The sequence below is a fragment of the Elephantulus edwardii genome, unplaced genomic scaffold (assembly GCF_000299155.1).
Source record: "Elephantulus edwardii isolate Elephantulus edwardi_28Jun2011 unplaced genomic scaffold, EleEdw1.0 scaffold00279, whole genome shotgun sequence".
Classification (NCBI taxonomy): domain Eukaryota; kingdom Metazoa; phylum Chordata; class Mammalia; order Macroscelidea; family Macroscelididae; genus Elephantulus; species Elephantulus edwardii.
Genome location: NW_006400029.1, coordinates 2924675 through 2941608, shown reverse-complemented (window position 1 = coordinate 2941608; position 16934 = coordinate 2924675). Strand labels below are relative to the sequence as shown.

At 37.8% G+C, this 16934-nt stretch overlaps 1 protein-coding gene across 2 annotated transcripts in view; it reads right to left on the bottom strand.

Annotated features, from left to right (window-relative positions):
• Nucleotides 1–3725: 3725 nt before the first annotated feature.
• WHSC1L1 (Wolf-Hirschhorn syndrome candidate 1-like 1) overlaps nt 3726–16934 on the bottom strand; it is a 142112-nt gene continuing 128903 nt past the window's right edge. The window contains exons 19-23 of one of the 2 annotated variants that reach the window (XM_006900287.1): nt 13051–13167; nt 7239–7380; nt 5713–5819; nt 4894–5098; nt 3726–4078 (exon numbers count right to left, since the gene is read on the bottom strand). In XM_006900287.1, coding sequence (XP_006900349.1) covers nt 3837–4078; nt 4894–5098; nt 5713–5819; nt 7239–7380; nt 13051–13167 — 813 coding nt within the window. In that variant the 3' untranslated portion in view covers nt 3726–3836. The remainder of the gene's footprint in view (nt 4079–4893; nt 5099–5712; nt 5820–7238; nt 7381–13050; nt 13168–16934) is intronic. The other variant, XM_006900288.1, reaches the window with a different exon arrangement.

The following is a 16934-nucleotide window of genomic DNA, read 5'->3' as shown; positions in this document are numbered from 1 at the left end:
CTTGACATTAAGGTGAATGTTAAAAGAAGAGCTCTGTATTTAAAAACTAGGTGAAATATAAGCAACAATGTCTTGGGCAGCTCAGAGATTACATTCTTCCTAGATGACATTTCTGCTTTACAAACTGCAGACCTGGGACACTGTTTGAGCTCATTCCATGCAAGAAATTACTCAAAAAAGAAACTACTTCATGGACAAAGCCTACCCTACTGAGTGAGAGTCCTTTACATAATTAAAGAATCCGTATCTAAGGTCCACAGTATTTATAGGCATGTTTCCAAATACTCAGTGGCAAAGTAGAAGTGAACTGGAATTTCCATAATTAGTTTTCACCTATGTTCTTGATTTGGTCACAGGGAAATCTATTTCAGCAATTAAAAAATTCTACTCAGTTCTGCTTAAATAATTCAGCCCATTCCATGGTTTCTTACTCAGTGTCGTTGATTCTGACTCATAGTGGCCCCACGTGGTAGAGCAGAACTGCCCCATAGTGTTTTCTGGGCTGTTATCTTTACAGATGTAATCTCTCTTGGCACAAAGGGGTGGGTCTGAACTTCCAACCCTTCTTTTAGCAGCTTACCACTACCATCAGGGCTCTTTTTCTACCACTTCCACGTGATCAATTTTAAGACTATCAAGTGGGAACTTGTTCTAAAACAAAAATGAAAACTCACCTCACTCCTAACTCCAGCCTTGATTTCATATTAATGCGGTGAATCACAGCTTCCAGCTGTTTCAGAGTCGCAGGAATGCGGCTCCTATCGCACTCTGCTCAGATGCCCGGACTGCACTCACCCTTGATGGCTTCTGACCATTTCCTCTGTAGCTTTTACTAGTCCTCGTTCTGAAAATTTACGCTGATTACCAACAATCTTATATTCACTTCTTTCTTCAAGGAATTAAGGAGATTTAAAGAACAAAATAAAACCCACTATAATCCCATTGATTATTAATTTCATTTTTGGACAAAAATAAAACCCAACCACTTCTGCTCTGATCACTAAGAGATTTAAAAGATAACAAATACCAACTTCAAACTATGAGGGAGGAGTCCATCTTTTGGAACATTTCACTGGTGTTCCACAAACACGCACAGTGTATTTCTACGTACAAGAAAGTATAACTTGCTCTCAACCTGCTTCTATAACCTGCAGTTGAAAATTCAAGCAAGCAGGTCAAAGTGAGGAGGTGTGAGGAGCGGTCCTTGGCACTGGTATCATTGAAACAACACTTTAGACCAGTAAAGAACTCTTAAGGACAAAGACACAACAGCTATGGGGAGCTATTTTGGTTTTACCCTGATTACTGAAATGGCATATCAAAAATGGCCCCCCAAAAAATAATCTCAGCTGAGCTATGTTATAAAACCAAAATGTGACACAATGAAGAAGTTGCATAAAAATACTTAAACCTAAGGTATCTGCAGTATATAGAATATACCCTGGCTTGCCATATAAAATTTATATTAAATTGTACTAAGTCCAAAGCAAAGAGTTTAAGATTTTATGTTGGGTATAAGCTTTAACAAGTGTTGTATTTGGAATAGTAAATGAAATACTTCATGTTAGTAAATTTATAAAAGCAAACATTTACCATATATATATATATATAAAATTAAATTTTAGTACGACAAAACCTAGATATTTTTAAATTATTTTAAAAGGACATCAGCTATATAATTGCTCAAAAGCAAAGATTAGTGTTTTGGTGCGATTTATTTCATGTTACTTGTAGCAATTATATTTGGTAACATTGTAGCAATTTCCATTTTCTCTTTCTTCAAGGACCACATCTAATTAACAGCATTATTTGAGGCCCAACAAATAACCTCAGAGTTAACTGTTGGAATCAGGCAAATGGCAGTTTAGGAGCTTAATTAAAGAACTGTAGTGTTTTTTTTTTGTCTGTTTTGTTTTTTTTTTTAAAGAGAAAATCCAGTATAATTGCACATAATACATACACAAAAAAATGAGGCACAACCAGCTTATTTTCTTCTAAAGAAGAGCTTTAAATTGATAACACACATGATATAACTGAAGGAGTAAGATAGAGTCATCTATCATCCCTACCTTCATGAAGTTACTAGATTTGCTCTTAGGGAAAAGGTGCGGCTACCAGATACCAGCAACTGTAAGCAGTCAAAATTCACAGGGCAAGTTAACGCTTCTTCAGACTAACTCTAAGCTTCTACTTAGTACAGTGTTACACAATGTCTGACATGACTAATACAGGGAATACCAGTATATATATTCCTCTATGGTAAAAGTGAGTTTTATGGGTAGACATCTTGGCATACTTGCATCAAGAAGATTCAAGCATCAGACAATCATTTTGGCTAACACTGACTTTCTTGGGAACTTTCCCCAGGTGCTTTCTAAGGAGTGTGGCTTTTAGACATGAGTCAAAGGAGAAGTGCTTCTCTCCCCTTAGGCAACGAGGTTAATCTGAAGTATTGGTTAATACTACATACGATATGTTTACATGCAATTCAGGGATGTCCCTAACCATTTCACCCCAAATTTCAGCCAAAAGAGAGCTATTAAAAACACAATTCAAATTGATTTATGTAGTTTTCACCAGGAAATAGGATTCAGTTGAAATATGTCACAGCTGATAAAGGAATGTTTGATTATGAAAGGGAAGCAGAGACATAAAAGAAAATGCCCATAATTTTCCCCAAGTCAGACCACAGTCTAATTTGGATAGAATGGTGTTTATCTGATCCCACTTTCCATGTCTTTCTCCTCTCGGTAGCTGCCTTCATTGGTGGGCTGGGATAGTAGGAATGACCTAACCGTGCATTCCTATCTACTAAAATACACTTCATCAAAAAACATTTAAAAAAAAACCAAACACGCCATTAATGGAAAACAATTTCCAAATCCATGAGCAAATTCATTCTTCCCTCCACAAAAAAATCTCCAAAATTTAAAAATAACAGCACATTATGTACTTATTAAAACCTCAGTGCTGTTGAGCAGGTTCTGAATCAACAGGTGAAGGCTTGAAATCTTTGTGAGGGCTGCCTGCCTGTCTTTCTCCCGAGAAGGAGCTGGTACACCGCTGAACTTTGCCAGTTCGCAGAACGATACATTAGACATTGCGCCACCAGGGCTTCTTTATACCATTTTAAGTAAAATTTTGAAGTCACAAAGCTCAGCTACTTTAAGATCACAGAGGAAATACTCCACTAAGGCATTTTCTTTCTTTCAAGAGGCCAGATTCAATACTTCATAGAGTCTTTCTCTAAGTCTATGAAAAACATTTTGAAGAGGAAAAAGTAGTCTAGCTACTGCTCAGAGGTATATGAAGATCATCTTACCCTTCTCTAGAGGGCCCCTCCAGTCCTACCTAAGACACATACACGCACATGTGGTGCGCTCATACATACACACACTGATTAGACTATTTCAACTACACTTCTCAAAATTTCTAAAAATGAAAATAAATAAAGGAATGATACCTACACTTTTTTGTACACCCAAGGAATATATCCTAAATTTAAAAATTTATGTCATTAATAAAATTTTCTTTCCTCTTTGTTCCTATTTTAAATGTGACATTTCTTGTTCCAGCTGCAAAAGCATTGAAGCTCACAAAAAGGGCAAGAAAGAACTTGTTTTTCACCTTCCATAAAAGAATCCCCAAACCAACAAAAACCAAGCTAGACACTGCCCCCTGCACCTGCCTGAATGAACTATCTTCCCCTTGCACACAGCAGTTCAGATGGCATCAGCTGTCTGCAGTGGAGCTGTCTTTTCTTTCTCAACTGCATGATCTATTCATTTTTCTTTTCCACTTAAACAGAAAGGAGAGGGGGAGAAATCACCACCCATTTATTCTTTTCCTTCTTCTCCATGATCTTGTGATTCCAATTTACATTTTATCTTGCTCCAGTATTCAGGTGACACGGGAGAGGCAGGGTCGTGTTCAGAGCAGCAGAGGCGGCCTTCCAGAGCAGAGGGAACCAGCGCGCCTTTCTCATGATCTTTACAGAATGAACGTGGACAGAACTCACAGAATGAAACTGCCAAACAGCCGCAGTTATCACACTGATGCCATGGGCATTCCCACTTTCCTAGCATGGGATGGAAGGAAGATGGAAGAAAGGCCAAGTTAGTGCCTGTCTTGATTACCCATCAGAAATCCAATTTCACATCATTGTCTGTCTCTGGCTAAAATTCAACTGAACACAACTCCAAATTTCAACCCAACACAAGTCTAGGTATACTATTAACTAAGCATGTGAGTGATTCCCCCAAGCCCAGTGCCCCATGTGTCGATTACCCACTTATGGTAATAATAAATAAGCAGATCCTCTCTGTAGGTACATGTTGTTGTGTACCACTGACCCTTCAGCAGGTTTTCAGAGGCAGTAAATTGCACAAGAGGAGACTGCTCATCTTTCTCCAAAGGAGCAGATTCAAACTGCGTACCTTCAAGATTACAGTGCAGCTCCTTATCACTAGGAGCTAGTACATGGGGTATCTCACATTTGTAAGGAGATAGATTTTTCACTAGTGAAATTTTTCCTCATTCTACTTAATCTTTTATTTTCCATGCCCTCCCCTCCTTTTTAACACTAAAGGTCTTACATATTTATCGAAACATTCCATGGGAAGTGATCATATTGTGACACAATTTAAACATGATATGGTAGCATGTCAGTCAGCCTGACATAGTGTGATGCTAAATGAACCCAGGTTTATCACGTGTGAAACTCCTTAAAGCCCCAGCTTGGTTCTTCTCCAGTATCTCCTCTTAGAGCTATATTTGATTTTATTCAAGTTTTCATTTGAATCCATGGCTCTTTAAAGGATAGCAAAGTACTTTATCAGGTACACACAGCTGGCAAGATGCCGTTAGATAAAGGCTCTTAAAGTAATGGTTTACCATATGGAGGCTGAGTCAAGTTAAGGCATAGGAGGTGGTATGCTTTGGGACAGTCTTTTTTGTCACACATGACCAGCTCGCCACCATCTCCACACTGAAAACAGTAGTCTTCATGCATCTGCTTTGGTTCTGCTCTGATTTTTCTTCTCTTCTGCTTTAACTTAGCATTTTTTGCTTTCTCTTCAGTTGTTGATGCACATGCCGACTGGCAGGGAAAAAAACAAAATCACAGCTTTAATGACTACAGGCTACGTATGAAACTAAGCATAGAAAAGAAAACCCTACAACCTCACAAGTATTTACATTCATGTGCTATTCAATTACCTAAATGAATCAGGGTTGACTCATCTTGCAACAATAATTTTTTACTTAAGTGGTTGAAAAAAATGTTAAGAGGCATTTGATTGACTTCTGAGTAGGGTACTAATTTTTTTCTTTTATGTATCAGGGATACCCAAGCAGCTTTTAACCTATTAAGGTTTAGACAATATGGAATTCTTTTATCATTTATTTGTAATTCACAGAACTTATGCTGTCATGTTAAAGTGTATAACAGACAATGATTTTAAATATACTGTCATTTTCAAAATAAGATTTTTGAAGGAGATTTTGCTAATTTCACATTCCTTCAGAAATATAAGTGTATTTTCAGAACAGACCTTAGTAAGATACACTTCATCGGAAAGGCCAATTGTCTGAACTTTTCCTGGACATACTGAGGTCTTGCAAACTAAACTAGATCCTTATTTACCTACATGCTCCTGAGATGGTCAGAGACAAACTCCTACCACCTGCAGGCCAGACAATCTGTGAACTGACCTTTGGCCGGACTCCTAGGAAACCACTACAGTTATCTGCTCCACAGTGACACTCTGTTCTACCATTGCCCAGACAATCCAGGTTATAATTAAATGTTAATTCCATCCCTAAAACATGAGAAAAATAATTATTCATACTCAAGTCATACAGAAGAGAAATGCTGCAAGAGAAACTCATAATGGAAAACAAGGGACATGATTCTGTAATGAAGACTTTTTGCTTCCTCATGTTTCATCACATTGAAGACAATGAAAAAACAGGGGCAAGAAACATCCCCATTCACCAATGATTATAGTGAAAATATATATTATAAAGAGTATTCCTTTTCTCACTAGTAAGATGTGTACAAAAGTCCAAAGAGGAGGGAGAAGAGCAAAGGAGAGGGAGGAGGAGGACTTAAGAAGGAGATGGGGAAATCACAGGGTTGAAGAGTCCTGTGGGCAGAGGGAAGGGGTGAAGGAATTAGGAAAGATCCAGTGGGACCTGAAAAGACACGGTAATAATGGCACAGATCAATGGTGATTAATTTTATAAAACACAATGTATGGGAATGATTGTATGAAACAATGTGAATAGAGGAATGTATGAAATATAATATTTATAAATAAAACTCAATGTACATGAATTTTCCATGTAAACCAATATAAAATAAAAAAATTTTAAATAAAGAGAGGCTACAACTCTAAGGGAAAAAGAAAACACCAATCCTTTCAGAGAAATGAAATCTAAGAGGCACAAAGAATCTGTAATCCATGCTCACGGTGGATTTTAACTATTTTCCAAAACTGATTTACACTAACTTCTAAATGAACCGTACAATTATCAAATTATAAAGGCAGTACTATTTCTAGCAATTAAGACTTTCTATTATGAACAGATGAAAAGTTCAAAATGGAAGTTTACCACAAATACCAAAGATCTATAGAGATTCACTCTAGGGCCTTCTAAGCTTGCTTTCAATTGGGCTTGAATGAATTCTAGAATTTTCAATGTGTTATAGCTAGAACATTTACCTTTTTAACCATTTTCTATAAACTTAAATTGGATTCTTTAAAATTCTAGATGAGTAGGGAAAGATGAAAGCAATAGGTCTGGTTTCAGAACCTTTTTATGTCTAATTCAAAGCAGACTGTTAGAAAGGTAAAAAAAAACTACAAAAAACAAACCCAACCCATAAAATCAAGAAACCAGTTGATGATAAGCCAATTACTTTCATTTTTTTTTTTTTAAAAAGACAAAAGCTTACACATCTGGTTACATTGTACAGACAGCAAGAATTTGGAAAACCAATTCAATATGTCTTTAGACACTCAGAACTCTGTAACACCCTCTCATACAAAGGTTCTTGCGAAGCTCTTTCAGTACACTATAGATTTCCACCTCTTACTGGCAGCTAACACTTAATTCTAAATACTATATTTTGGATAAATGCTCACACATTAAGCCTGAAAAAATAATGCCCTGTCTTCAAAGGATATACTTTCTTCTTAGGGAAAGAGGGTGGAATATCAGTTAATAGTTTTTACCTGCAGGAATATCACAAAGCGCAAAAAGTCCAACTCTAACATCTCCATTCACTGTCCACTTTTGAGTCTCACAGTTTGGATTACAACTGTGGTTCATAAAGCGGGAATAATTTCCTTTAGGGCCAGCATCAATTATACGGTCCTTCAGAGAGAAATTAAAAAGAAAAAAAGATGCCTTTACTTGTGCTGTCGACCTAGAGAGAGGAGGTTTGGATCCACTAGTTAGTTGCACTGAGGGAAAAGGTGGATAATCACCCTCACCTGGGATCTTTGATCCTCTGAAAGCCAGCCAGAGGGTAAGCTATGAGTCACTTTTGTATAGAAATCCCTTTATTAACTAATCAAACTTTCTACTCAGTGAAGTCACAAAGGAGCAGCATCTTGCTACCTGCTGATGTTTGAGAAAGGACAACTCTGAAAACAAATGAGGTGATCTCTGTGCCATTTACTAGGCTCTTTGCTAAATGATTTCTAAGTCAAAGCAGGTAAGATAGGAATTCCGTACCATTTTAAGTTCATGTCTAGAAACAGACCACCGAATAATGCTGTATTAGGACGGGTATTTTAGGATTATTGTTTTACTGTTGAGTCAGAACCAGCTAACCCTCTGGCAGGTTTTCTGAGGACAGTTATTTGCACAGGAGGAGATTGCCCATCCTTCTCCTGCAGAGTAGCTGGTGGCCTTGAACTGTCTGCCTTTGGGACTGTAGCGCAGCTTCTTGCCACTAGGCCACCAGAGCTCCCCACTTTATGCTCTAATAATTTTCTGATTAGACAACTCAAAGTTCAGAACCTACCTGTAATGCAAACTATGGTGTTTTATTGCTAACACTTTTGTCCAGAGGAAGCAAAACTAGAAGGGGGTAGCCAAAGGGAAGTTTGGACCATAAGTGGGGTAAGGCAAAATGAGACCTGCCTCCCCATGTCTACAAACACCGAAAGAAATCAGATCTGATTGATGGGAGGACTGGAATGTGGGACATACTCTCCATCAGTGATCTATCTGCTCTGTTTCTACTTAACCATGTAGCACTGCTTGTTCTGTTCAAATGATGGCTTTTTGTCTAGTCAGGTTGCACATTATTATGATCCACACAGTTGGGAAGCTTTTGCACAGATAACAAAACACAAACAACTTTCTGGCATTCTCTCCCTCTATCCAAAATGCATCTGACATCAGCAACGATAGGACCTCATTCCATGGCCTCTTTTGAATCCAGTTGGATTTGTCTCCCTGTTGATGTACTGCTCTAATCATTTAAAAATTTTAATCTTCAGACAGATTTTATTCGCCTGTGATATTTTTCCCCTTTTATTTATTCATTGTTGTACATTCTCTAACTCTATTCCTTGCCTTCCTCGCAATGCACCCTTTGTTCTGAACTGGTCTCATACATATAATGTATAATCATATTCTTTTAAAACAGTTCTTTACTTCATCTGTTCTAGTGCAGTGTTCTTTATCCATGCTTTCTCCATACCCTCTCCAAACCCCCCATGTCTCTCCTATTTTAGAACACTGGTGTTTATTCAGTATTTATCCTTTTGTGATTGAGATATTTCACTTAGCTTATGTCCTCAAGGCTCCCCCATGTTCTATGTTTTACTCTTTGTTTTTCAATGCTGCGTAGCATTCCATTGTGTGGATGGTACCATAGTTTTTCTATCCATTTGTTTATTGATGGGTACTTAGGTTGAGTCCATCTCTTTGCTACTGTGGATAATGCCACAATAAACATGGGTGTGCATACATCTCTTTGAGTTGTGGCTCTGGTTTCTTTAGTGTATATTCCCAGTACTGGAATTGCTGGGTCAAATGCTATTTCCATTTCCAAGTGCCAGATTGTCTTCCATATTGGCTGTATCATTTTACATTCTCACCAATAGTGAATGAGAGTTGTGGAGAGTTCCAATCTCTCCATCACCTTGCTTGCTGCCCTTTTGAACTATGATAATAATAATTATGTTCAGTAATTTTGGCAATCTGTTGAATCACCTTATTTTTTTAAATCTCTTCTAGATGAGTGGTCAGGTAGTTGTCCTCTCCTCCAAATTTGTTGGCTTAGACAGAATTTCTAAGGTTCTGTGTATTTAAAGACCTCAACTGTCAATTCCAGGATCTTTCCTTTTTACCAATGCTTTCAGTGTGCCCTTGTACTACTTTTCAGTATCATCAGTTCTTTTTTCGTTTTCCTTGTTGTGTACTATCAAATCAGATCTGACTGGCACAGGAGGAGATTGCCCTTCCTTCTCTCCAGCAGGGAATCTGGTGGATTCAAACAGTTCACCTTTGAGATTTCAGTGCAGCTTCTTGCCACTTACATACCAGAGCTCCTCTATCTTTGGTTCTTGATCTGTGTCCTAGGGTGGTTGAGCATGGACCAATTCTTTTCAATACACTGATTCTATGTATTCTTTCCATTTTCTTCCTTTATCCTGCATCATTCAATACTTTGCCCTTAGAATACTTCCATATTACAACTTGAAGTAGCTTTCTACCCTCCATGGTATTTCTAAGGTGTACATTTTATTGGGGTAGTCTACCCTTTTTTTTCCTGTTGAGTAGCTGGTGGATTTGTGCCACAGGAAATGTACAATCATTAGTACTCTTTTTTTTTTGCTTTAGAACTGTCTGGTTTTCTAGCACATAACATTGCATTACAATACTCTTACTTTGTCTTCTTGAGCTGCACTTTAAAAATCTTCAGTTCCAAAAAAAAAAAAATCTTCTGTTCCACTATCTTTATTACTTCTTTCTTTTGCTTTAGCTTCTCTATATTCAAGGGCAAACGACTTAAGTATGGATTACTTTCAACATCAAGAAACTAAAAATCCTGATAACATCATAATAGAGAACAATAAAGTTGCTGTCAGAGGATTTAATTTTCATTGATTCAGCAAGCGACACCCATAAAAGCAGCAGTCAGTAAATCAAACACTGAACTACACTAGGCAAATCTGCTGCCAAAAACCTCTTTAAAGTGTTAAAGAGTAATGCTGTCACTTTAAAGACTAAGGTGCATATACTCCAAGACATACAAATAAATACTGAAGAACTGAGAACTTTGAATTGCGGTACTAGTGAAAAATACAGAATATACTATGCCGAAAGAACAAACAACTCTGCCTCAGAAGTACAGCCATAGGGCTACTTTGAAGAGAGGCTGGTAAGACCTTGGGCATGTTATCAAGACACCAATCCCTAGAAAAGGCCAGCATGGTTGGAGAAGTGTTGTTATTGTTATGTGTCGTCAAGTTGCTTGCAACTCAAAACAACCAGCTCTGAACCCTGCTCTAGCCTGTGCCAAACTTATTGTCTCTTTCACACCTACCCCCATTTCCCCAATCATTGAATCAATCCATCTCAGCGAAGGTCTTCTTCTCTTGTGGCTGTGTCTCCACTCTCTCAAACATGATGTCCCTCTCCAAGGACTGACCCAGAATATGTCAGATGGAACGTCAGAAGGAGCAGCCTGGTGTCATCCTGTCTTGGACAAAACTGTTTGTTTTCCAAGGTATATTCAATACTCTTCTCCAGCACTACAGCTCAAAGGCATCATTCTCCTAGTCATTGTCCAGTTTTCTGATGCAAAACAAGTATTTGTTACCATGACCTGAATCAGGTGTGCCTTAGTCTCCAGACTGAGACTCGTTTACTCTTCAGTACTCTGGAGGAGTCCCTGACAGAAGATTTTCTCAATGCAATTTGTCTTTTGATTTCCAGGCTGCTGGTACCAAGAATGTTAACTAAAGGTTCAGTAAGAAGGAGGAAGACCCTCCATGAAATAAGACTGACAGAATGACTACAACAATGGGTTTCAAATCACAGCAGAGATTTTGAGAATGGAAGAGATCAGGCAGGATTTCGTTTTGCTGTACAGAGGGTCACTCTGAGTCCAAGCCAATACAGCTCACTCACTGCCATCCCGTCCATCCCAGCTTTCTTGCTCCCCTCCATTGGGATTCTGAGGCTATAAATGTTGTTGGGAGTGGGGAGCTCTGGTGGCCTAGTGGCAAAAAGCTGCACTGCAATCCTGAAGATGAGCGGCTCAAATCTACCAGATGCTCTGCTGAAGAAGGTGAGGCAATCTCCTCCTGTGCCAGTCATATCCGATTCGATGATCCACAACAATAACGAAAAAATGTTATCGAAAGTAGATGGCTCACTTTTCCTGTTGAGTAGCTGTTGGATTTGAATCATTGGAGATGTACAATCATTTGGTTAACAGTATAACACATTACAGACTGTGGCACTAGAACTACTTAAGGGAAGTTTAAAATATAGTAAAAACCTAAATATTTTAGGCCTCCTGAGTTTGGACTCCAATAATCTGAACAAGTTCCAGAACAGAACGCATCGTAATTTTTAACAAGAAGCTTTCAGGGCCACCACAGTTAGGAGGAGATGTAAGGAGATGGCTCCAATTAACATCAATAATGATATTTTAATTTATGTTTATGAAGTCTAAGCTGTTTTATTTTAAAATAAGAAAAACAACAGTTAAAAAAATCTTCGAAATTTTACTTTTAAAGATATCTGACTCTAATTTAAGATTGAGTCTGGAACACGGGAAACAAAGAGTACTAGTTTTGGTTCTTCATGAAAGTGTAATGGGTTATCTTCTTGCAAAAAGCACTACTTGTCACTGCTGGGTCCATTTCATGTTCCTTCTGCCAGAAGATGGATGAAGAAATGAGTGAAATACAGATATAACACGCATCAAATAGATCTCACATCTGTAAAAGGAGAAGCTTTATTGGGAGTTACCAGCATCTGATTTACATAAGGACAACCCCTCTTTGTTTTTTTCATGCTATGTAAGCTTTTTAAACAAACTGTTCATTGCAATCATCTGTACTTGATGGCTATATAGCTTTTAAATCATTCAAAATTGAGCCTAATCTTAACTAACCTTTAATTACTGTCAAGTCAGAATTGACTCAGTTGACCCTCCACAGGCTTTTGAAGGCTGTAAATCACATGGGAGAATGCGGAGATGTGGCCTTTAGATTAGTAAGGCAACTCCCTCTGGATTATGCCAACAGAGCTCCCTATTCTTACATTAAAGCATTACACTAAAGTAAAGCAAAATGAGAAATACAAGCATGTGTGCACAATTTACCTACAAATTCATACTCAGAAATGGATTTAGTTTCTAAGTTGAGGAATGCCTGTATTATATCTTACTGTCATTTACCTCAAGACTACACTTAGTATTTTCCTAGCACATTAACAAAAAAAGTTTAGGTATAAAGAACAATTTAAAATTGCTAAAACCAAAACTTTAGTGATAGCATCAAACAAAATCATGAACAATATCTTTTTCAGTAAAAAGAAACCGAGGCCCAGCTGTCTGAGAGCTAGGATTAAGTTCTAGATACATGAATATTATTTTTGGGTATATTTTCTCTATAAATGTTACCTCCCCCAAGACACATAAAGGTGTCAACAACAGTCATTCATTTCATCCTGAGGTATACTTAGCATACTAAACTAAGTTAAGGTGCCCTGGTAGAGCAACACTAAGCAGTCAGCAACTAAATGACAGACTGTGGTTTAAATTCACGGGAGAAAAAGATTTAAAAGATTACAACCTAGGACACTCTATGGGACAGCTATACTCTGTCACATGAGGAAATTAGGAAACAAATTTGACTCAATGGCATCCAACCAGTAGAAAAGCATATTGGTAACTACAAGTAGTTGTAATATGTTAGAAAAAAAAATTAGAGGAAATTGACTTTAACATGAAACAAATATAAAGAAATATACACTTCTGTTTTCTATAAAAAAGGAAAAAAATAATTTTACCTTGGTTACAGTTAACATATAAAAATTAGTTACACTGTTCTCATGGGCTCGCTTGATTCGTAATCTGCATTCTTCTTCATCAATTAATTCACCAACATATTCATTTACAAATTCACCCTGCAAAGAGGCAAAGGACATAAATGTAGAATACATTATATTATTATGTATTCCTTAATGACATGTACATAATCCAAGAGGATTAACAAAAAAAGAATGTTTAAGATTTAACTTTCTACCCTAGGAAGGCTGGTTTTTGTTCTTCATGGGCAATCCATGGGGCTGTTTTGTTGTGTGCGGTACCTTTTCTTGCTGACATACTATCTGGGTATTTCCCAGTGATACCCTGGTGTCTCTGGGATCTGGGGAAAAGGCTACCCACTTTAGCCTCAGAAGCTCTATTGAAACTCTATTCTATTTTAGTTTGTAAACCTGGAAAAAACTTGGACTCTGAAACAAATTAGGTTCCCCTCCCCTTTCAAATTAGCTCTTTTAAAAGTGTATGTTATTATCAAATAGTTACAGCTATCACAAGTTGTTGCAAAATACAAGGAAATTGTGCAACAATGAAACAGTCTTTTAAAAGAGAAAAGCAAAATGGGGTAGGGAGGAAAATGTGCAACAATGGAATGAATGGAAATCTAAATTTTCTGTAAACTTTCATGGAAATGTCCATAAAAAATTAAAATAGTAAAAAGGAAAAAAAATCACAACTGAAATAAAGCTTTATTAAAAAAAAAAAAAAAAGAAGTTGCAAAGTTTTACAGAAAAGTTTCATGTATTCTTCACATAGTTTTTCCCAGAGGTAAAATCTCATAGTACCACCGCATGATACAGTAAGCAGGAATTTACATTAGTACACCCTGCAGATTTTATTCAGATATCCCAAATTTTACATACACTGATTTGAAGAGGATGTGTGCGGTTCTGTGTAATTTTATTATGTGCAGACTTATGTAACTACCACCATAATTAAAATGAACGATCCCATCACCAGGTAGCCCCATGCTGCTCCTCCAGAGTCATGTTCATCCACTCACCAAGCCTTTCCCTATCGAATGGCTGACAAACATGAAACTGTTCTCTACCTTTATAATTCGGCCAACTGAGAACATATATAAATGGAATCATATAGTATGTAATCCTTCAAGTTGGCAAAGCCCCCCAAGTGAACTTAATTCCTTGAGTCTCATCCAAGCTACAAAGATAAACAATTTTTAGTTGTTGTGGTTATTAACTAGTAGCCTACAAGGAAGTTCTGGTAGCCTTATGTCAAGAAGCAAACTGTAGTCACAAAGGAATGTGGTTCAAATCCACCAGCTGCTCCATGGGAAAAGGATGGGCAGTATCCTCCCATGCAATTTGTTGTTGTTGACTGCCTTCTAGTCAAGAACGATTCATAGCGACTCTATGAACAAAAGGCCTGAAGTCCCTCTACAATTACTGATATTTATCAAAGTTCATAGAGTTTCTGGAGGCAAGTTGCTTAGGAAGTGGATGCTACTCCTGCTTCCAAACCTGTCATAGTATGTTATGTGCCTGCAATGTATAGCGACCCTATGTACGGCGGCTTAGTGTGTTGGAATTAGTGAGACTGGCCCATGCAATTTACTGTCTCTGAAAACCCACTAGACAGTCTGCTATCAGTCGGTTTTAACTTGATGGCACACAACAACAGTATCTTACAGGGAGCTCTGGTGGCCTAGTGGTAAGGAGTTAAGTGGTCAGCCTAAAGGCATGTGGTTAGAATCCACTGGCTTCTCTGTGAGAAAAGATGGGCAACCTCCTCCTGTGTTTTTTACAGGAGGGTTTGCTAGGAGTCAGTTTTGACTTGACAGCATATAACAACAACAGTATCATACAGATGTATCCGTTTGTTGAATGAGTTACAGAAGAATAGTGGGAGAGAAGGACAGTGGGAGAGACTGTTATATATCAGTGCAAGAGTTTTGTGTGGACCTAAATTTTTATGTGATTACAGGGTAGTATAGTGATGATATAATCATAAACAATAACATAACTTTTTTTTACTGATTTACATGCTTTTATTTGTTGGAATGTATGAATACAACAAAATTAAATTTGGAGACAGTGAGTATGAGTTTGGATATCATTAGTTTATTACAAAAAAGAGACACAGATTATTTATATGATGGAAGATATCAGAACTTCAGTGGAATGGGCAGCTTCACGTGATGTCGTTTCAATTGTGATCTATTTCAGTCTACATACTTCCCAAGAATGTTACATCTCTAAATAAGAAATAATCTTTGTTGTCTATAACTACTTTGGTGGCTCCATATTCTGAATGAAGAACTTTGTCACCAACTTTCACACTTGACTGGTTAAGTTTCTCCACCCTTTCCTTTAGATCTAGATCCAACAGCTACTACTGTTGCTTGCAATACTTTTCCTTAAGATTTCCCTGGAAGCATAATGTCTCCTTTGGTTAGTTTCAGCTGCAGTCCATTCCACCAATACTCGGTCAAAGAGGGCAAGAAACTTTCTAAAGGCCTGTCCTGCCTTGACTCTGGCCATCTCAGCTTGCACGCCACTCCCACTATGCTGCCGCAAAGAGAGACCTACAAAGCTGACCCTGGAAACAAGTGAATGTGGGCAAGGGCCCACTATCATGTTTACTTTAAAAACAGCTGATTCCACTTAGAGACTTAGTGTTGTTGTTATGTATGGTTGAGTCAGAAGTGACTCATAGCTGACCCTCGAGAGGGTTAACAGAGGCAATAAATAGCAGAGGGAGAGACCTGTCCATCTTTTTCCTGTGGTAAAGCTGGTGAGTTTGAACCACAGGTCTTTGGGTTTGCAGTGCTGCTCCTTACCACTAGGCTAATAGAGCTCCTTAAGACTCAGTCTTACTTATGCTAATACTTTGAGAAAATATCGTACAAAATACGTATTTACTTCCTGTTTTATCCAATTTCCATTCCCCTCCCATACGAATTTTCACTAGCCTTTGTGCTAATAATAAACAGTAAGCTGTTCTGTTACTAGTTAACAGTAACCAGTAAGCTAAAGAGATATACTGTACCACACTTTATGATTCAAAGGGGAAGAAAAGTAGAAAGGCTCAAGCTGGACAGAACCACTCTAATCTCCCCACATCAGTCCTTTCTCGTGGCAGTCTAGTGTTCAGTGACAAACACCAGCTGGTATTATGGAAGAACAGGTTTCAATTGGGGTGCAGTCACCATAAAAAATCATCTATAGTTTTTTTTTTCTCTCTCTCCTTATTTTTATTCATTATACAAACTCTAAGAATTATATTATAAAAGAAAAACAGTTACAACTGCCATGCCATGCTGTTGTTAGGTGATGTCTAGTGTGGTTAACTTTATCAGGTTTTTTTTTTTTTTTTGCTTTTGCTATATGCCCTCATGTTGGAAATGAGACATAGCTGACCCTCTAGTGGGTTTTCAGAGGCTGTAAATCACATGGGAGGAAACTGCCCTTTTTTCTTCTGAGAAGCACTTTGTGGACTTAAATCAGGTGTTTTTGGGTTCACAGCATAACCCCTTATTTCTAGGCCACCAGTTATTTTTTTTCTATCACTCCTTTTTCATGAAGGCCATAGGACAGTTTGACAAATTTGTGTGTTATGCAATGTAAGCCTTAAATGGTTTTTCATATATCCATAATGAGCTCTCAAAGCCTCAGAAGATCTACATTTTATACTATTATGTGGTTTCACTGCTCTCAAGGGTAGAACTTACTGCTGTCAAGTCAGTACCCAATCTCCCCAACAAGAGCTGTAAAAGACCTGAATTACCATCTTGGGTGCATTCCCACCTAGTGGTACCATGTTGTTGTTGTGTGCCAGCTTAATGCTGGAACCCACTCATCGCTAACCCTCCAGTGGGTTTTCAGAGGCA